The following is a 21,859-nucleotide window of genomic DNA, read 5'->3' as shown; positions in this document are numbered from 1 at the left end:
AAACGACAGCCCGAAGAGAAAGGTTCCGGGCACGCTGCGGGGCGGGGGAAGGATTACGGCGGCACACAGCAGCAGCTTCCGGTCTGGTGGGAAACCGCCCGATTGGAAAGGCTGAGGGCAGAGTTCGGGTCCAGGGGCATCGCTGAGACTGCAAAGTTTAATTCTGGGGAGAAGATTTCGTGTGCACGCGATGTTTGTGCAGATTTTAGCATCTTTAGGACCAGAAAAGTTTAATTCTGGGGAGAAGATTTCGTGTGCACGCGACGCTTCTGCAGATATTAGCATCCTTAGGACCAGAAAAGTTTAATCCTGGGGAAAATATTTTGTGTGCACGCGACGCTTCTGCAGATATTATCATCCTTAGGACCAGAAAAGTTTAATCCTGGGGAAAATATTTTGTGTGCACGCGACGCTTCTGCAGATATTAGCATCCTTAGGACCAGAAAAGTTTAATCCTGGGGAAAATATTTTGTGTGCACGCGACGCTTCGGCAGATATTAGAATCCTTAGGACCAGAAAAGTTTAATCCTGGGGAGAAGATTTCGTGGACTCTATCCAGATATTAACATCTTTAAGAACAGCAAAGTTCAGTTCTGTGTATAAGCTTTCATGTGCATTGAAATGGAAACTCCCATTCCGTGTAGAGTCACCAACTCTGGTTTGGGAAATCCCTCGAGTCTTCGAGGGAAGATCTGGGAGTGGGCAGGATTTGGGGTATAATGCTATGGCAGTGGTTCTCAACCTTCCCAATGCTGTGACCCTTTAATACAGTTCCTCATGTTGTGGTGACCCCAACCATAAAATTATGCAAGGGTTCTTTCACAGGAATTAAACCAAAACTGAAGATCCATTGTTCATGTGTGTATATAAATTGTTTTTTTTCCGGGGGTTTCTCAGTTCAGTTCTGCCTCTTGTCCCACCATGCCAATCTCACTCTTTTCTGCTGATCCAGACAGATAAACGCTCCATCTCAATCTACCCCGCCAAGCTGTTGTGTAGATGGCACCCCTGCGGCCAAGCTGCTTGCCGTGCCATAACCCCTGTGAAAGGGTCGTTCGACCCCCAGTTTGAGAACCACTGTGCTATGGAGTTCACCCTCCAAAGCAGCTATTTCCTCCAGCGGGACTGATCTCTTTAGTATGGAGATGAGCAATAATTTCAGGGGATCAGCATCCTTTATCCATGCATACCGATATTGAGCAGCAAATCAGCACACACCACATTAAGGTAGCCAGTGGTGGCCTGGAGAGAGGAATCAAACACAGCATGCCAGATTTAAAAGCTGCCACTCTTAACCACTACACCAAGCTTTGAAGGGTGGATTCTAGGGTATTTCATCCTGCTGCATCCCTGTCTTCCTCAGGCTCTGTCCACACATCTCCATGAATATATCAGCCTGGATCTGGCAGCCTCCATCCCCTGCCAGTGGCCAAAGGGGACCTGGCCACCTTGGAATGCCTTTGCAGCCCTGGCTTCCATGCGGCCAAACTTAGTAAAACAAAGACTGTTAGACCAGTGTGTCCAAACTGATGCTGGATTAGTAGGAATTTTGAGAACAACCTTCCTTTACAGGCAATTGCTCTCTTCTGATTCTTCCTGTACACCTTACTAATACATGGAATTCTGAATAGAGGAAGGTTCTCACTAAGGCAAGCCTAGATATTCTCCCACTTGCTGCTTTAGGTTACTTCAATGGGATTCTGTAAAGTGAAAGTTTGCCCCTGAAACTTGGTCTACGGAGGATTTGCCCCACGCCTCATTCCAGCGCATGAGATTTAAGGCCATGCGCAAAAGTGTTTTGTGGATTTGAAAAGAGCAAAAGTCCAGCAGCACCATAAAAGCTAACAAGATCTGTGATCTTTCATGAGTCTTTGCTCACTTCATTTCAGATCAAGATGGTGTCAGAATCCTGGCTATTCTGTCATGTGGTTCTAATTGATCTCTCTAATTGCTGATTGAAGCTGTATGGTTTGCCTGACATATGAAACGTCACAGTGCTGGTTCCCTTCACACCTCAAGATCACATTCCCCACACGAGACTGTACTCCCCTCAGCTTCACTGCCCTCCTGTGCATGGTACCTTGATTAAGGGGAATGTTTAGTCTTTGAAACCCGAATCATCTCCTTCCCATGGGAGGGAGAGGGAAGGGGTGTGTTCTGGAGTTTTGTATATGTGAACCCCTGCTTATGCCTTTAATTCTGTCTACAAATGTGTTAGATGCTGTCTGCTTGAGAATAAAGAACCTTTCCAAAATAGGTTTTCTTGTCTTCAAGTCTGGAGTTCTGACAGGTAGCCACGTTAGTCTGTCTAAGGAGCAGAAAAGAGGAGTGCAGCATCTTCCTTTTTCTTCCCACCCCAAGATCAAAAATAACAGCAAGTGTGGGGTTTTTTTTACACAAGGGTAGTGAATGAAATCGATTTTTTAAAAAACTCCCTAATACTAATTGCGAAAGGTCAAAGAATGAAGACAAAAAGCCATAAAACAAAAACAAAATGTAGTTTAATCCGAGATTCCACCTCCATAAAGAATTCAGTGGTATGACAACAGTCAGCTTTGTTCGGTACACACAGGACGGAGAGTACAGAAGTAAAAAAAAAAAAGAGTTACACTCTCGGCTTCCAAAAAGCCGGCCCGATTGACCCAGGAAGGACTGCCGCTCAACTGAAATTAAACATTTCGAATTAGTGACGTCTTGGGGCCTATTCAGACATTAGAATTCCCTTCTTGCATCAAAATACCCTCCAATGAACATCAGTGCCCAACAAATACACAAGTGTGGGTTGGATCTCACAGGTCTGGTCCACAAACAGTTGGCATCTCCAGACTGCGAGACTTTCCTATTGGAGGAAGGGGTGTCCCCCCGCCCCCCCCCCCAAATCAGCACAAGGTATGTTAGCAATAAGTGCAGTTAGGAAACAGATTAACCCAGGATCCCACGTGACGCTGCTTGATACTCAATCAGTCTGTCGGTCCATCTAAATTAGTATTGTATGCTTAGACTGGAGATGCTAGGGATTTAACCTGGGGCCTTCTGTGCGCCAGGCAGATGCTTACTCTCACCTTCCTCCTCAACTCCATTTTCTGTATTGTCCCTTACATTCCAGTCAACAAAAAGGAGACCTCTTACGGCCAAATGTACCATGCACAACAAGGCTTAATACATCCAATACCTATGCGTGTTTATCTCGGGCTTGGGCTGGCTGTGTCCCGAAGGCCTTACTTGCTATAAGGAAGCAGGTGATTATAGCCTTGACCAGGAATTTGCTGCATGCCTTTAAGTGGGCATCTCCCCTTCCCAGCTCTCAAGCTTAGCTCCTGCCTTATGGAGTGGTTGTGGTGTGGAGCTCTTTAAGCACTTAGAAAAAGCACTAAATTACTGGCCGATGAAGTGTACAGTGGAAAAGAGAATGGGAATGGATCCAACATAGGAGCCTGCTTGAGAAAGACACTGGTGCTGAACAGGTAGGAAGGTGTATTCCGAAACTGGCTCTCTTATCTCTCACCAGTTCCATTAGTGCAGCTGGCACTTAAAATTGGTGCAAAGATTTTAGAACGAGGAGACCAATATTGGTAGGCTGAGCTTCCTCGAAAAACCATCTGCCTTTCTGCTACAGCGCCCATAGGGACGAGAAAGGGATTGGGGCTCATGCAATCAATCTCCAACCAAACCAGTTATGCCGAAAAGTGCTTGTAGCTGTTGCAGTTATTGTGATCTCTCTGGGATCCAAATAAGAGCTTGCTTGTTTTAAAGACCTCCAGGCAGCCAGTATATCTACGTGGTCAGCCTTAGAACCTGCCGAAAGCATTGCTTCAAAGGTCTATTGCCGAAAGCATTCTAAGGATCAGTGTGAGTCTTTTAAAAGAATTTATTACAAGACTCCTTCCGGGAAGGCGTTTCAAAAGGGGCTACGACTGGGCAATCCTCAAAGAGCTTTTTGAACAGAAAAGAGCTGTGTTTTTTATGCCTGTTTTCAATACCCAAAGGAGCCCGAAAGCGGCTTACAAGCACCTTTCCCTTCCTCTCCCCACAACAGACACCCTGTGAGGTAGGTGGGGCTGAGAGAGCTCTGAGAGAACTGCTCTGCATGAACAGCCCTAAGAGAACTGTGACTAGCCCAAAGTCACCCAGCAGGCTGCATGTGGAGGAGTGGGGGAATCAAACCTGGTTCTCCAGATTAAAGTCCACTGCTCTTCACCACTACAGCACACTGCTGGCTCTCCAGTCACATACCCACGGAGACATTGATTCATGGTTTCAGAGAACAGCTTCCTCCGTGGGACCTTGTACCCATAAATCCCACTCCCCTGTGCCAGGCCGGTTAGTTTGAGGTAGCGTAAAACCAAAACCGGTTTTAAGCTGAAAATGCCAAGGATAGCTGCTGTAATTCCCCAAAAGTACCGGATAAATAATGGCATGAGTTTGCCAAAGAAGTCAGTACCATTGTAAGCGCATTCTAGATGTCTGCAGGCACAGATACAACCTTATATTGAAAGCCAAACCACTGGTTCATCTAATTTACTGCGCTCTCCTCCGATCAGCAGTGGGCTCCCCAGGGTCTCAGTCCTAACACCCTTTATCAAAGATCTATACTTATTTGTTTATCGTATGGCGTGTGATGTTTAGCCAGGCGATCTGGGGATTGTCTGGCAGCCAGGCAAGGGATGTTTGGAGGTGTTTTGCCATTGCCTACTTCTTGTGGCGCAGCGTGGTAAGGCAGCAGACATGCAGTCTAAAAGCTCTGCCCATGAGGCTGGGAGTTCAATCTCAGCAGCCGGCTCAAGGTTGACTCAGCCTTCCATCCTTCCGATGTCAATAAAATGAGTACCCAGCTTGCTGGGGGGTAAACGGTAATGACTGGGGAAGGGAATGGCAAACCACCCCGTATTGAGTCTGCCATGAAAACGCTGGAGGGCGTCACCCCAAGGGTCAGACATGACTCGGTGCTTGCACAGGGGATACCTTTACCTTTACTTCTGCATCAGGCCCTCTAGTGTTCCCTGGAGGAACTACCACCCAAATCCTTGAAGGCCTCCTATCCAAAGATTAGCCACGGTTGGCCTTGCTTAGCTTCTCACAGGGCCAGGCTTGCCTAGGCAAAGATCTTTTAATTGGAGATGCCACAACTTGAACCCGGTGGGCGTCTGTGTGCTGAACGGAGGCCCCTCCGCTGAGCCCCACCTCCTAGGCTTGGTGAGTCAGACTCATTCACCAATCAGGCCACGAAGCAGGTGCTGGAGATCATGGGAAGACAAGTGGCTTTATCACCTGTTCCAATGGACCTACTTAAGAACGTTCCTCGTTGAAGTGGCCAAGGGCTAAATCCGCCGTAGCCATTTCCCTCCGTGGTCTGGCTTTTAGAGCGTGTTTCCATGAAAGGTTCCACTTGAGCTGGAGTTTTCTCAAAGACTGTGCTGAACAAAACTGGTTATTTTCGGATCTGCCTTGGGACCCAGAACTTTTTTGCATTACACGGTCGTAGGAAATTCAGCCGTCGTTCCCAAAGCCATCCAGTGGATACAAAGTGCGAGGATACAATAGTGCATCAGGTGTCTTTTGCAATCGTACCCGTGACAAGGATGCTGAACAGCGTGGCCATCTTCAACATTGAAGGTTTCCGGCAGTTTTGCAGGATCAAGATTTAGCTGGTCTAACAAAAGTTCTGAAATCCCCTGGCATCCAGCAGCTTACACCCGGTCAGGAGTCAGCTCTGAATGTATCATACTCGAAGGAACACCTGAAGATGCAAAAGTTAAGGAGTACGGATACATTAGGATGCGCTGTCAAGAAGTAGTCACGGTCCGAGAAGCAGGAAGTTAGGGTCCAAGAAGCAGGAAGTGGCGTTGCGTCCATCCAATCACTACCTTGGCCATGATAGTTGAACAGCCTCCTCCGGCTGGCTATCAAAAGAACCAGCACCCAGCCACCTAGACAGCAAGTGCCTTGAAAAAGATCAGTGGGGGCTTCACCAGCGGAAGCAGTGACTGCCCCCCCCTGTGAACTCTACACACACTCTTCACACAACCAAGAAGTCCTCTTTGACCAGTCTAAGAAAAAGGCTCTTCCACACTCAATACACCAGCCTATTGTCCTGAATCCCAAGACGTAAAAACAAAAGGTAGAGTGTTAAGATTACATTAGTGTAAGGGGTTTCTTTTTCAGGGGGGGGGACAGCGAAGAGAACTGCGTCGCAATGACCATTAAGGGCAGGTTTGCATAGTTCGTTGGCGAGGAGGGATGGAGAAGCGGAGTCAGGATGTCCGGATGAGGGGCGCTCTCTCGTCTTCTGAACCCTGCGATGAAAAAGAAGAGAGAGAGAGAGAAAAAAAAATGAAATGGGACAATAGATTGCTGTGAAGTCGGAATGGGAGAAGACACCAAACTAGAATTTATTTTTCGCCTGGTGGCGGAGGAACGCCACTGTCCAATACGTTGCTTAAAACCACTTCCAAGGAAAGCAGCTGGTGGGAAACACCAGTCCAACATCCCAATGGAGCAGCCAACAGCCGGTCCTGCAGAGACCTTCCCCTGCTCATTTCAAGGAAAACCATGACCAAAGAGACCAAGTACAACCGACATGGCAGAAACTAGCAGTCGCAGCTTAGAAAACCAACAGCACATATAAAGACACACACAAAAAGCCCAAGCAAAGAAAGATAGGGGAAAAGGCTCTTACGGCGCTTAGAGATATCTTTTTCCCCCTTCCCCTTCTTAGGGTAGGCCTGAACACACGAAGCTGCCTTGGCCCTTCGAAGCCAGTAATGTCTATTCAGACTGGTAGTAGCTCAGGATGCTGGGGACTGAACCTGGGGCTTTCTGCATGCCAAGAAAAGGCTTTCCCTCTGAGTCACAACCCCATTTCTCTGCAAGATCTCTGGTCAGGGTCTTTCTCATCCCCTCTTGCTTGGTCCTTCTAACTGGAGATGCCGGGGATTGAACCTGGGACCTTCTGCATGCCAAGCAGATGCTCTGTCACCGAGCATGGACTCTCACCTAATATAGAGATTTCCTTCTCTGTTCTGAGACTCCTAAGAAAAGGAAAGCTTTCTGCTTTGTGAGTTCCTCACACTGCCCTAGATGTGTTGCTTTGTCACGTGATTGGGGTTTCTTTCTAGTCAGAATGCTGTTGGGCATATGTTGGGCAACTTAGAGTTAAGAAGTTCTTGGAGGTTTGGGGAAGGGGGCTGTCATGACCAAGAGTCCACCCTCCTCCAGAGGACCTGATCCCTGCCGCCTGGAGATCAGTCGAAATTGCGGGAGATCTCAAGGCCCCCTCTTGAAGTCGGCAACCCTCCGTGTGAGGTGTCACTCGGGAAATGAGGAACGGTTTCCAAGGGCCTTAATGTAAAAATCAAAGTGGCCACCATGTGGGCTTGAACAACTGGATATTGTTTTAGGCCAAATGACCTCTCGCAGCATGGAAGTGTGGATAACAACTGTGCTTATGATAGGCTCACACCATCCATCTGCCCAGCCCGTTATGGCTTACTCTGACCAGCGGTGACTTCCCAAGTTCTCAGGCAAAGGTTTTCCCAGTCCTTACACCAGAGATATTCCCACCATGCACAGCACATGCCCAGCCACTGCTCCTTGGCCCTTCTCGTCAAGAGTGTGCAGAGTTCCAGCTTCTCTTTGCAGTGAGCGAAAATACCAGCACAAAAGGGATCGGCTTTGCTCATCTTACCACGTGTCTCAAACCAGCAGCCAGAGCTGTGCTTTGATGCAGTTATGACGAGGCGCCTATTAAACCTGCCTAGGAATGTTTCAAAGGGAGGCAGGGGGGGAAAGAAATAAAAGGGAAAAGAAATGAAACAGCAACGCAAGTAAAACAAATGGAAATACCAAACTCCTTGGACGACAGCGTGAAAAACAACACAAGATCAACACCAAAGCAAATTAAAAAAAATAAAATCCCCCCCCTTCCACCGCCGCCCTAAAAAGCTAACGGGACATCCAAACCACATGGGGCGAGTGTCTTCTGAAGGCTGCTCACCTCTTCCTTCGGCCACAAGGGCCTGCAGGAGAGAACGACAAACACGAATCCGAAAAGAACTCCCAAGGCCATGACGATATAGGGAATGCTGGTTAATACAGAAGATTCAAACACAACGGCCTTCAATTTCGCGGCAGAATCATCATCCAGCAGGACACTCTGGAGGAGAGAAGACAAAGGCTGAAAGAATACTACCTTTACTTATTTGTTTATTTATAATTATATACTGCCGCTCACGGATTTACGATGAATAAAATACAATAAAATCCCCAACGACAATATAAAATACAATAAAATCCCCCACAACAAAATACAATAAAATCCCCAACAACAAATCCCCAATAAAATCCCCAACCACATCAATCAAAAGGATTGATGATCCCCTTAAAACAATATTAAAATCACACTAACAAGATGGCCGACCATGAAACGTTAACTTACCCCCTCCCTTCGTTCGGCACGTAGGTCCGGAAACGGGGAGCGAGGATCTTAGCTAATCTACGTTGGTCTTAGATGGAGATCTCAGATGGTACCACTGGGGACGCTGCCCTGGCCTCAACCAAGAGCTCCGCCTTGCAGGAAAGCTGACAACTCCAACAGGGCCCTTAGCTCTTCTGGGAGCTCATTCCACCAGGTTTGGGCCAGGGCCGAAAAAGCCCTGGCCCGGGTCGAGGCCAGGCAAACGTCCCAGGGGCCCTGCTTGCTTCCCCTTTCCCCCCTGTGGTGATCCGATGGCCTACTCCATCACCCCTGATGCGGGTAACAGTTGAAGGCTTGGTGGGGTTTGTAGGGAGGGATCTTTTGTAGGGAGGGATCTTTTGGGGTGTTTGGGAGGGTGGGAAGGGATTTTTATTTATGTTTTCTTTTTTTACTGTATTTTATTGCTGATGTGAGCCACTGCAAGCTAGCCGGCTTAGAAGTGGTGGCATAAACATTTTAATTAATATATTTTTTAAAGTATGATTTAGAGTGGCAAGTTCCTGAAGCAGTTTGACCTTCGATCTCCCTTTTGCAAACTTTTTGCCCCATTCCCTGGTGGTCTCCCAGATCCAGAGGTTCTCACGAGGGCCTAACCAAATGCAGTGTTTGCACAAAACCCAAAGCACCCACTTTAGCTATCGTCTACAAGTTGATTTTGTCTTTTCACACAGTAAATTCCAGTTGCAAATGAAATGGGCAGTGGCCTATCCAGTATGTTTTTCAGGGCTTTCCTACATTCTCATTTTCTTCGCTTGTAGCTTCCTGCTCCTTGGGGGGGGGGGGGGTCCGTTGTGCAAGCGTTTTGTGCCGGACGTCCCTTGACTGGCTGCCAGACAATCTTAGGATCTCCTGACTACACTACAGATGCCATACGATCAATAGATGTGCCCTCTAGTGGTCAATTTGGTGTCAGATTGGTTCGAATGAATGAATGTGTCCTCTAGTGGTCAATTTGGTGTCAGACTGGTTTATGTCCAGGATTAATACCTGTTGTTTAAATCTGCAGGGAGATATGCTGGTCATCAACCTATGTGATACTGAAATGACCACTAGAGGATGCAAAGCACATGTGGAACAGAAAAGCCCTTCTGAAGTTACAATCAAGGAAAATTAGCAATCCGGAAAAAGCCTTATTTATGTCATTTACAGGTCTGTCCTGGTTCCTGATACGTAGATACGTCCTGTGAGTTCTCTATGGAAAGTTAGATTCCAATTCCCATTGGGACTTTGGTGCACTGGGAGAAGAGGCACTAAGCAGAGACAGCAGAGGAGGGGGAAATAAATCAGGTAAATTTCTACTGAGAGAAGTCTGGGCTTCTGGAGCGCAGTCACTTTAAGACAAGCTTTGCAACCGGGAACCAGGAAGACTTTGGACTGATGCCTGGCCAATCAGGGAAGACTGCTTCGCTACCAGGCATGGAGAAGGCAGTTAATTTGCAAAAAGCAGGAATCTGCACATTTACTGATACCGATTTTTCAAATATCGAGGGTTCTATCGAGAGCCAGTTTGGTGTAGTGGTTAGGAGTGCAGACTTCTAATATGGCATGCCAGGTTCGATTCTGCGCTCCCCCACATGCAGCCAGCTGGGTGACCTTGGGCTCGCCACGGCAATGATAAGGCTGTTCTGACCGGGCAGTGATATCAGGGCTCTCTCAGCCTCACCCACCCCATAGGGTGTCTGTTGTGGGGAGAGGAATGGGAAGGCGACTGTAAGCCGTTTTGAGCCTCCTTCGGGTAGGGAAAAGCGGCATATAAGAACCAACTCCTTCTTCTTCTTCTTCTTCTATCCACTTCCTTCCTAATGGTGGGATGCTGAAACTCATTAACTGAGACCCTGTAGTTACGCTCCATCCATCTCCTCTCAAGTGTGGAAGTAATTTTACAGCATCTGTTTCTTTAAGGTGGGGTGACAGGCTGTGCAGTATACATCTCCTCTACCAGAGATTTGATGCTCATCCTCTACCTATATGTATGAACTGCTAACTTCCATTTCAAAGTCTCTGAAGAAGTGTGCACAGACACGAAAGCTTGTACCTTGAATAAAACGTTGCTGGTCTCAAACTTTGATCTGCTGCTTCAGACTGACATGGCCACCCCGTCTGAATTTAGATTTCCAACATTTAGCAAAAGTTAATTTTGAACCAGATGGATAAATACAGGACAATTGGATGAATGTGAGAGAATGGAAGTTTCAACCAAGATATCGCAGTGTTTGCATATCTGATGATACACGGGTAGATTGTAAACAAAGTGTCAGGGCCTCACGGTTGTGTAGCTGCACACTACATAAATCCTCCTACCACTCCAGAGGTCATGGTGACAGGCAGCTAGCTTGCGAGCAGGAAAAAGAGGCAGATCATACGAAAGCCCATTCCCGGCTATTCTTAATGTGCACATTTTAACAAATAAAAAGCATTACTATTATTATTATTATGCGTACTGTATTGAAATATGCTTACCTCGTTTAAATGCAATACTGGGAAGATCATTGTTCTGATATTGCCTGTTTGGCTAAAAGAAGACGAGAAAGTGGTTAAGGAAAATGGTCTCATAAAAGATCTCATAAAAGACACTGCACCTTTGCTGCAAAATGTCAAGAGATCAAACCGGGGAGTGAAAAAGCAGCAAGGTCCCCAGGGGTCCCCACTACACCAAGCGATGTTAAGCCTTTGTCATCTGTGCTCCTTCTTCCCACGCCTCTGTGCAGATGTTATTGGGGGGTTTAGGAGGTTGACTAACACCATGTCTTTTTGGGATATTGATTCTGTCGTATGGTTTTTATGTCCTAGAGTGTTTTAATGGGGTTTTATGGGGGTCTTATTATGGACAAATTTTACCCCGCCACCAGCTGCTTCCGGGAGTGGCGGGTAATAAGTCCAAATAATAAATATAAATAAATAAAAAGGCACAGCACTAGATATTAGGCAAATGGTGTATCATGTGGGGCTTCAGTATGAATTGACCCCTTCCATTTCAGTCCCTCCCCCACCGTTAACATGGAAATAGATGTCAAAAGGATACTTACAAAAAACCTGAGAGACTTCTTACATAGACATTGATTTGTAAGCGTTTGCACGCTCGTACCAATAATCCGGTCATCTGTGAAGCAAGGGACATGCCATTTACAATTCTGGAAAATTCCTTGTCAGTGTCGTTTAAAAACAAATGAACAAATAAGCGTTCCTACAAATTTAATATGGATTTTGCTTAGTGGTGTGCAAGGATGGAACTAGCCAAGAAGACTTCAAACATTTATGAATGCAGAACAGTGTGTGGACGAAAACAGATGGGAATGCCTTGCTTTTTAAAACAAGTAATTAAATTGGCTGAATATGTACATTGGGCACTGGGATTCAGAACACACAGGCCCAGTTGAAGGGAAGTTTCCTTGCTGCTTTTTTTCCCCTTCAAGCCTGTCTTCGAAAATATTTTCATTAAAATATTTGGGTGTAATTTAGATTTATCCTCACCCTTTGCGGCACAATCAGTTTTCTGGCCTCTTGTGGAGTCAAGAGTTCTGTTAAATCAACAAGTAGAATTTCCGGAGCGAACTAATAATACTAATAACTAATAATAAATTACATAATTATTATGTAATTTAGATAGATATTTTTGAAGGCCGCCCCTCCCCAAATGGCCAATGATATGACTGGAGGGGGTGGGAAGGGGAGGGGCCCCAGGTGGGCGTGTCCACAGCTCTGGTTCCCAACCATATTCTGCATGATCACCCCACTTCTGAGGTTCCTCAAAGCCTGAGGAATGCTTCAGGAGTTTCTCAATGGTAAACTCACTGAGAAAGACCAAGCTACCCTATCTACAACTGAGCCACGCCCCCTCCAGTCTCAGGGAAGAAGGGTAGAGAAAGAAAGTGAGCTATGAAAATGCCTGATCCTAACGGCCAAGCTGTGCTGAGATATTTGAAAGCAATAAAGCCAAAGTCCCAAATTCCACTATTGGGTAAGGGAGACCAAATTCTTGTTTTGAGGAACAGACAATGAGTGGGGAGGCTTACTGGGTTTATGTCTAGGAATGTCTCATGATCCTCTTTGTTTGGATGCATGCCATCAATGCTCTTGATATATTCCTCATCGGACATGTAGAAATGTGGAGACGACAATATTATTGGTGCCCCTAGAAAAATAATAATTATTTTAGAGCCCCAAATGTTACCAACAAATCCATTTTAAAATACCTGGCTTGAAGTGTTTAAAAAATACACTTAGTATGTAAAGGACCTTAAAGGTAAAGGTATCCCCTGTGAAGGTAAAGGTATCCCTTGGTCAGACAAGAAAACGCCCTCTAGCGTTTTCATGGCAGACTCAATACGGGGTGGTTTACCAGTGCCTTCCCCAAAAGGACCTTTATTGGCATACTAAAAATAAAACTGAATAGTAAATGCCAACTATTGCCGAACATATAAACACGCATACAAAATAAAACTTAGTAGATTCCTCCGATTAAGATAAATAAGATAAGAGTAATGAATATTTTTTTTCCTGGCAAATTTTTCCTGGCAAATAGATGGGGAAGAAATGGAGATAGTGACAGATTCTATTTTCCTGGGCTCCAAGATCACTGCAGATGGGGACTGCAGCAAAGAAATTAAAAGACGCTTGCTCCTGGGGAGGAAAGCTATGGCAAATCTAGACAGCATCCTAAAAAGCAGAGACATCACCCTGCCAACAAAAGTGCGTTTAGTCAAGGCTAAGGTCTTCCCAGTTGCAATGTATGGCTGCGAAAGTTGGACCATAAGGAAGGCCGAGCGTCAAAGAATTGAGGCTTTTGAACTCTGGTGCTGGAGAAGACTCTTGCGAGTCCCTTGGACTGCAAGGCGAACAAACCGATCAGTCCTAGAGGAGATCAGCCCTGACTGCTCTTTAGAAGGCCAGATCCTGAAGATGAAACTCAAATACTTTGGCCACCTCATGAGAAGGAAGGACTCCCTGGAGAAGAGCCTAATGCTGGGAGCGATCGAGGGCAAAAGAAGAAGGGGACGACAGAGAATGAGGTGGCTGGATGGAGTCCCTGAAGCAGTAGGTGCAAACCTAAATGGACTCCGGGGAATGGCAGAGGACAGGAAGGCCTGGAGGATCATTGTCCATGGGGTCGCAATGGGTCGGACACGACTTCGCACATAACAACAATAACAATGAATATTTAAGGTCTGAGTCAATTTATTTGAATCCTTCTCCAGTAAACAGCAGCTAAACGTTTTGCAACATGCAGCTATTTCCAGGATCTTATTGGCTAATAAATACAATTAAATAAAACTCTAATACAGGGGTAGTCAAACTGCGGCCCTCCAGATGTCCATGGACTACAATTCCCAAGAGCCCCTGCCAGCAAATGCAGGCAGGGGCTCATGGGAATTGTAGTCCACGGACATCTGGAGGGCCGCAGTTTGACTACCCCTGCTCTAATACCATACGTACCTGAAAGGAAGACCCGGGTTTCTACCAGGGGCACTATCAAGAATACGAAAGGGTCATCTGAAGTTTTTGTACTAGTTACATGTTTGTATCGTTGCGAAAAATGTTTTGCTTATTGGCTTTTTCACACTGGGTCGTGTTACACTGTGACTTAGGTTCATGGGGTAACACTTAAAAGAAGAGTTGTTTTTTTTGAACCCTGCTTTTCACTACCAAAACGGAGCCTCAAAGCGGCTTACAATTGCCTACCCTTCCTCCCCCTGCAGCAGGCATCCTCAATCTTGCTTTTGGAAAGCTGATGGCCCGCAGCAAATAAGAACCAGAACAAACTCCCTAAAACAGCCGTTTACCGTCTCCCCCAGCCCAGGTAGTGCCAGAACTGGCAAACCTTAGTTTCTGCCCTCAGCTTGCCACTTTATGGCTCACATACCTTGCATGCAGGTGCTGATGTTCAGGACTCCTGCCTTAAGGCAATGCCCCGCAGGGACACAAAACCCTGCATTGTCCTTATTGACGGCGCCACTTTCATAGAACGATAAGGGCGGCACAAACCGGTAGGCTGGGACACCCTTCACTTTAAGGTACTTCTCGAACTCGAGAGACAGAGACCTGTAAAGAGGCATGGATAACGTGAGGTCTGCCATCTTGAAATCGTCTTATTTCTTAATAGGCTTGGGGCAATTCACAATATGCATTCCACATACATCATCTGTACCAGGGGTAGTCAACTTGTGGTCCTCCAGATGTCCATGGACTACAATTGTAGTCCAATTGTAGTCCATGAACATCTGGAGGACCACAGGTTGACTACCCCTGATCTATATAACCATAATTAAAAGCATTTAAAAGCATTAAAAGCATTATTAAAACTTATGATGCCATGTTTCACCTGCTCAGTTTATAGACTCGCAGAATCTAAAGAAACTGCTTTAGGATGCTTAGGGCTGATCCTGCATTGAGCAGGGGGTTGGACTAGATGGCCTGTATTGCCCCTTCCAACTCTATGATTCTATGATTCTATGAGAATCATAGAGTTGGAAGGTACCTCCAGGGCCGTCTAGTCCAGGGGTAGTCAAACTGCGGCCCTCCAGATGTCCATGGACTACAATTCCCAGGAGCCCCTGCCAGCATGGGAATTGTAGTCCATGGACATCTGGAGGGCCGCAGTTTGACTACCCCTGGTCTAGTTCAACCTCCTGCAGAATGCAGCAAAGTCACAGCTACTTGCCCTCCTACAGTAAGCTCTAATAAAATCCCATCCAGTTAAACAAGTTGGTGTCCAGTCCTGGGAGAACTGTTCCCTGCTTAAAAGAGTCAAAAGATCCCCCCCCCAGTGTGGACACAGCCTGCAAAAATAAGCAAATTAACAAATTGGATGAGGATGAAGGCATTCTAACAGCAGCATTTTATTTTTACTGATAAGAAGATGGTGAAATCTCAGTTGATCTCTACAGTTCCCAGTTTCTTGATTGACTGCATCTTGACTGGAAGCAAACAGACCTAGAATCATAGAGTAGGAAGGGGCCAGACAGGCCATCTAGTCCCACCCCCTGCTCAATGCAGGATCAGCCACAAGCACTCAGAAGAAGGATCTGTCCAGCCACTGCTTGAAGACCGCCAGTGAGGGGGAGCTCCCCACCTCCTGAGGCAGCCCATTCCTCTGCTGAACTGGACTCACAGAATCCTAGAGTGGGAAGAGGCCATGGAGGCCATCTAGTCCAACCCCCTGCTCAGTGTAGTATCAGCCTAAAGGAATCTGGGAAAAGTCTCTGTCCAGCCGCTGCTTGAAGTTTACCAGTCATCATTTCCACCGACAGTTCTATTTTTTTCAGGCAATGTTCAGCAACACTCAAGTGAGATGAAACCTAGGAACTAGTTTTTGTATTTACTCACGAAGAAGACAGCCCCAAATGAAGACCGTGTTCCTCTCTCTCTCTCTCTCTCTCTCTTTAATTGCACACCTGGGGAAAACCCTAGTCTTGCCTTTTAGTAAATACAGTAGTAATAGTAGCAGCAGAATGTATTTGTATATAGCCATAGGTCTTTACAAAATATAAGAGCCAAGTTTATCAAGAGTAAATACAGTATATACAGGAGTCTTGCGGCACACTGATGACCAACAAAGTCATCATCTCTTTGTTCTGTTTATTTTTATTCCACCCTCCCTCCAAGGAATCTGGGCTGGCCTGTGTCAGTTTTCCCTGGGAGACAGGTGGAACAAAGAGTGACTAGCCCCAGGTCATCCAGAAAACCCCATGGCTTTGAAACTGGATGTCCTAGATCCTAAAATTAAAGGAGGAGGAGGAAGAGCTGTTTGTTTTTTGTATCCGACTTTTTACTATCTAAAGGAGTGAGAACAGCTCTAAGAAAACTGTGGCTAGCCCAAGGATACCCAGCTGGCTGCAGGTTAAGGGGTGGGGAATCAAACCTGGCCACCACTCCTAACCATGACACCACGCTGGCTCTCTATCCTATGTTTTACCCATGGCAGTGCTCTGGTGTGATGTTTTCATCCTTGTTTTTGTGGAATGCTATCTTCTTTGTGAAGTCGGCTGCAGTTCACAATGAAGTCGACTGCAGTTCACAAAAGGTAACGCAAGAATAGAAATGTGTAAGTCACTGACCAGGATGGAATAGACAGGTGTGATACAGCTCTACTTTCAAAATATGATGTTCTGATGAAAAGTGTGTGGAGAAGAAGTTCAGGAACCTGGGTCGCCAGAAGATTTGGGGAAGTCAAATTGCAACCTTCTTCTCAAGAACACCATTAAGGATGTGTACGGACACCTGAAACTGTCTTACACTGAAGCAGACTCCTGGTCCACCCAAGTCAAAATTGTCTACTCAGACTGGAAACAGGTCTCCAGTCTTGGGTACAGCTCTTTCCCATCACTACTGCCAGATGGTTTAAGAAGAAGAAGAAGAGTTGGTTCTTATGTGCTGCTTTTCCCTACCCAAAGGAGGCTCAAAGCGGCTTACAGTCACCTTCCCTTTTGTCTCCACACAACAGACACCCTGTGGGGTAGGTGAGGCTGAGAGAGCTCTGATATCACTGCCCGGTCAGAACAGTTTTATCAGTGCCGTGGCGAGCCCAAGGTCACCCAGCTGGCTGCATGTGGGGGAGTGCAGAATCGAACCCGGCATGCCAGATTAGAAGTCCGCACTCCTAACCACTACACCAAACTGGCTCTCAGTGGTTCTCAACCTACCTGATGGCACGACCCCCTTTTGGTCACCGAGGTCGTAGAGTTGTGCGCTGGGGATCACGGAAGCCTGAGGTGACCAGTGCCATGGTGTGGAGGGGCAGTGTCCCTTCCCTCTGTGCCGCTGGCCACCTCAAGCTTTCATGATTGCTGCGCACAACTCTTGCACCATTAGGAAGGCAGCGTGGTGGCGGAAACCTCTGGGAAAAGGGTCAATCAACCCCCCTAGGAGTTGCAAGCCCCAGGTTGAGAACCGCTGGTTTAACTGGAGATACCGGGGATTGAACCGGGATGTTCTTCCATTGAGCCATGGCCCCTCCAAGTTCAGGAGGGTCACCAAGAACGGCGAGCGGTGTTGTCCCAGTGGAGGGTGCAGGAGAAATTCCAGTAATGCCTTTTAGAAACTCAGGGGGATGCTTCCCAATCTTACCTGCAGAAGTCCGAGGCAAAAATATGGACAGTTTCCTCCGGGTCTATCAGTGGGTGAAAAGAAGACCCATCGGTTCCATTTATCATATTGCTCTGTGGAGTCGTCCACCAGTCTAGATGGCTGTAAGAAGAGGAGATTAGGTTAGAAGGATGAAGAACTGTGCAGAGCGCGGCCAATCAGTACTTGGCAGACAGCTAGAAATGAAAGAAATTGTGGCTAACTGTGATGGATAAAAGGATGTCCCGTCCTTGAAAGGAAGACAGCCACTCTGCAGTTTTGCACCCAAGCTCGCTGACTCCTTCCTTCCTTCCTTCCTTCCTTCCTTCCTTCCTTCCTTCCTTCCTTCCTTCCTTCCTTCCTTCCTTCCTTCCTTCCTTCCTTCCTTCCTTCCTTCCTTCCTTCCTTCCTTCCTTCCTTCCTTCCAATCGCCTTTCCCTCTTTCCTCCACAACAGGCACCTTATGTAGGATGCAGGAAGTTCGGAGTGAACTGGGAGCAGCCTCAGGGGCAGAGGTGAGGAATTAAACGCAAGGAGATTTGATTTTTGGTGTTCACTGAAAATGTTTCTAGCCAAATTATTACAAGCTGGCCTGAACCACGAAGAAAGGAGCTATATAAATTAGGGAGGTTGGCTGAACTCAAGAACAGCAACTTCTTAAGAACCTTTTTGTAACACTTCCATTTTGCATTGCCTGGAAACAGCAGAGAGAGAGAGAGAGAGAGAGAGAGAGAGAGAGAGAGAGAGAGAGAGAGAGAGAGAGAGAGAGAGAGAGAGAGAGATTAAATTACTCTTTTCCTTTCCATTCAATGATCCTTGTGAAGTCCATATAGTTCTGTTCTCCACTGAGAACAATGTATTCTCCATCATCCGTTCCATTCATCTACAAAGAAGTAAGAGGAGAGAAGTGTCAAATTTTCATTTCTACAGTTTGGTGGAATCAGGTGGCCTGTTTTGGTGTTACGTTTTAGAGCATTTTGCAGGGGAGACATCTTTGACCGTTGCTAACATCCAGAAGAAAGAGTGCTTTTTTAGAATTAACTCCCTTCTTCATGCCTGGTATCAAGACTGTCTTCCCTGATTGGCCAGGGTGTCAGTTCAAAGACTTCCTGGTTCCCGGTTGCAAGGCTTGTCTTAAAGTGACTGCGCTCCAGAAGCCCTAACTTCTCTCAGCAGAGATTTGCCTCTTGGATTTATTCCCCCCCCCTCCTCTACTGTCTCCAATCCTCTCCCCTCCCCATTCAAGAAAAGAAAGAGACTCTTGCTGCGCTTGGCTCCCCTCCCCATTCTGAGCTTCCCCAATCAAGTGGAGAACACTTTCTGTTTCAATTGGGGGGGGGGGGCAGAATAGAGGAAGACCCGAGTTCAAATCGATCTGAATTCAGCAGAATCCACAACGGAAAAAAACAAAGTAAGTGCAGAATCAGTCCAGGTCAAACTGGCCCACATTATTTCCAACCCCAACCTGTATTATTTGCAATGGAAGCAAAGGTGATCTGTCGCAGCCATAACTCATCAGACAATAAAACCCAAGCATTTGAAAATTAGCCACCAAGTCTAGGGTACCGCTGGAGCGTTGCATAAGGCCAATTCCAGACATGTGACAGGAAGTGATACCGTGACTCTGCTGCAAAAGCACCCCCCAGTTATGCAGCACGCAGCCAGAGGGTTTTTTTGGGGGGTGGGATGCGGGAACAGAATTCTTGATCAGGAAACAAGTCCAATATAAACAGAAAGCTCACCTTATAAAAAAAGCCGAATTCCGGGTTGACACCAGGACGCATTTTGTGCATGGTCTGGAGGAATTTGTCCTCGTAGCCCCACAGCCATTCGTGAACGGTGTGTATCGAGAACATTTCTTCCCTGTACAAGAGGAGAAGTAACTCCATAGGAAACCGCAGGGTGGTCTCCGCAGCCATCTCCATTGCAACCTGAAGTGGAAGAGGGTGGAGGGTCAGCATTGCGCCAGTTCAGACCACTGGCACATCTAGTTCCCAACTCAATCATTGGCACTCAAAGATTTCACGAGAGGCCAATCCTGTGACTTGGTTCTACGTGCCAAACAGGTGAAGAAGAGCTGGCTTTTTGTACCCCGCTTTTTACTTACCCAAAGGAGTCTCCGAGCGGTTCACAATTGCCTCCCCTTCCTCTCCCAACAACAGACATCCTGTGAGGGAGGTGGGGCTGAGAGAGCTCTGAGAGAACTATGACTGGCTCAAGGTCACTCAGCTGGGTGCATATGGAGGAGGCATGGGGAATCAAACCCAGTTCTCCACAGTAGAGGTTGCCACTCTTAACCACCACGCCAAGCTGGCTCTAACACTGCACTGTGGCTTCCTTCCCCCCCCCCCCAAAAAAAAGTGTAATGTGCAATCTACATTCCCTGAAGCATAGCAGAATGTGGACTTTGAATCCCTAATCCCAAAAGCATGGTTAATCCCACAAAACCCACACAGCCTAAACCAATTAGCAAATAAAACAATGCTTATGTCTTTGGAGCATCGCTTTATCTTTTTTCCAGTTATATGCAAATGAGCAGGTTAAGGTCCAACCACGAGAGAATGAAAACCAGTTTAAAGCAATACAGCTCAGAACTGCCCCTGTCCACATGGAAGCCAAAGAAAGTAAGTTCTTGAATAGTAGAAAAACAAATGAAAGACAACAAAAAACAATTATTGGAAGGGCATTCAAAAATAACAATGCCACTGTGGAGAAGGTCGTGTTTTTAATCTATTTACTGGTTGACCCTCATGTGGACACAAGCTTCTTAATGGGCATTTCACCTTTCTCAGTCTCAGGTCAGACAAAATAACCAAGGCATGGCATGACTCTTCTATAGGGTGACTATGGCTGCATACATCCAGGTGAGACCTATACTTCCAGGAGTTTGATTCATTCAAGACTATAAGGATGCAGCCCCCTGCAGAAAATGGGTGGACTCCATGGTATATCATAGGTTTTAGGCAAAATCCCTCTTCCACAGGCTCTGCCACCAAATATCCAGGAATTTCTCAGGTCAGAGTTGGAAAGAACATCAGAAGAGCCCTGCTGGGTCAGACCAGGGGTCCATCTAGTCCAGCCTCCTGTCTCACACAGGGGCCAGCCAGTGCCTCTGGAGGGCCAGCAACAGGGCAGAGAGGCCGAGGCCTTCCTAAGAATATCAGAAGAGCCCTGCTGGGTCAGACCAGTGGTCCATCTAGTCCAGCCTCCTGTCTCACTCAGTGGCCATCCAGTTCCTCTGAAGGGCCAACGACAATGCCCTTGTATAAATTTATGGTGCAGCCTAATTGGAAATACTTTGTACAGTGCTGCTCAACGCACCTGGAAAAAGAGATTATAGCGTTGGAAAAACTGCAGAAAAGGGTAATGAAAATGCTTAAGGGGATGGACCACCTTCCCTAAAAAGGACTGTTAAAGAGGTTGGGGTCTTCAGCTTGGAGAAACGAGGGGTGACAGGATAGAGGTTTACACAATTAGGCATAGGATAAGGCAGTGAAATGTACTTTTCTCGCTGCTTCGCAATGCAAGAACTTGGGCTGTATCAACAGAGCCATCACATCAAAATCACAAGATGTCATAGCCCTGCTGTATACCGCATTGGTCAGACCCTACCTGGAGCCCTGTGTGCAGTTCTGGAGGCCTCCCTGCAAAAGGGACGAGGACAAAATTGAGAGGGTGCAGAGAAAAACAACGAGGATGATCCAAGGAGAGGAGGTCAGCCTAAGGAAGTGGTGAGCTCCCCTTCGCCACCACACCTGACTGCCCCAGGATAGCCCTTATCTCGCTAAACCTGGGCTGCTAAGGAGGGTCAGCCGTGGTTAGTACCTGGATGGGAGACCAGTGAGGTATTCCAGGTCTGCCTAGCAGAATCAGGCCATGGCAAGCCACTTCTGAAGTCTCTTACCTCGCAAACCCAACGGGCTTTTCGTAAGCCACCTGTGACTTGACTGCACTCTTCATTACCTGCCTTTTGAAGTCAAGTACCCCCAACACCTAAAGGCTAATTGTAAAGATGGCGGAGTGCCAGCAAACAAAATTAACTGGCACGAGTAGGAGTGGAGAAATTAGGACATAACTTGGCCAGGTGCAATGGAAGGATGCTGAGCTGTCCCACCCGAGGAGCTGTACCTCTTCCGCACAATTCAGACGAAGGTGACAGAACTGGAAAAACAATGCAAATGAATGCGCCTAAGGCAAGACATACCACAGCGAAGGGATTATATAAGGAAGGGATTTGCTTTGCGCTACAAAAGAAGTGGCACCATACAATTAGCAGTGACCAGGTGGGAGTCTCCACAATAAACGCGTGTGAATGAGCAGTGGCCA

General features: G+C 46.8%; 1 protein-coding gene across 1 annotated transcript in view; it reads right to left on the bottom strand.

The window, feature by feature from the left end:
* Positions 1–2,479: 2,479 nt before the first annotated feature.
* The window catches only part of SCARB2 (scavenger receptor class B member 2), a 39,935-nt gene continuing 20,555 nt past the window's right edge, over positions 2,480–21,859 (bottom strand). Inside the window, exons 4-12 of the mRNA XM_077301132.1 lie at positions 19,276–19,464; positions 18,325–18,416; positions 17,537–17,656; positions 14,334–14,512; positions 12,487–12,605; positions 11,500–11,573; positions 10,934–10,985; positions 7,994–8,152; positions 2,480–6,293 (exon numbers count right to left, since the gene is read on the bottom strand). Coding sequence (XP_077157247.1) covers positions 6,252–6,293; positions 7,994–8,152; positions 10,934–10,985; positions 11,500–11,573; positions 12,487–12,605; positions 14,334–14,512; positions 17,537–17,656; positions 18,325–18,416; positions 19,276–19,464 — 1,026 coding nt within the window. The 3' untranslated portion in view covers positions 2,480–6,251. The remainder of the gene's footprint in view (positions 6,294–7,993; positions 8,153–10,933; positions 10,986–11,499; positions 11,574–12,486; positions 12,606–14,333; positions 14,513–17,536; positions 17,657–18,324; positions 18,417–19,275; positions 19,465–21,859) is intronic.

This window comes from Paroedura picta, chromosome 10 (genome assembly GCF_049243985.1).
Source record: "Paroedura picta isolate Pp20150507F chromosome 10, Ppicta_v3.0, whole genome shotgun sequence".
Taxonomy (NCBI): Eukaryota; Metazoa; Chordata; class Lepidosauria; order Squamata; family Gekkonidae; genus Paroedura; species Paroedura picta.
This window is presented reverse-complemented; position numbering and strand designations above follow the sequence as displayed.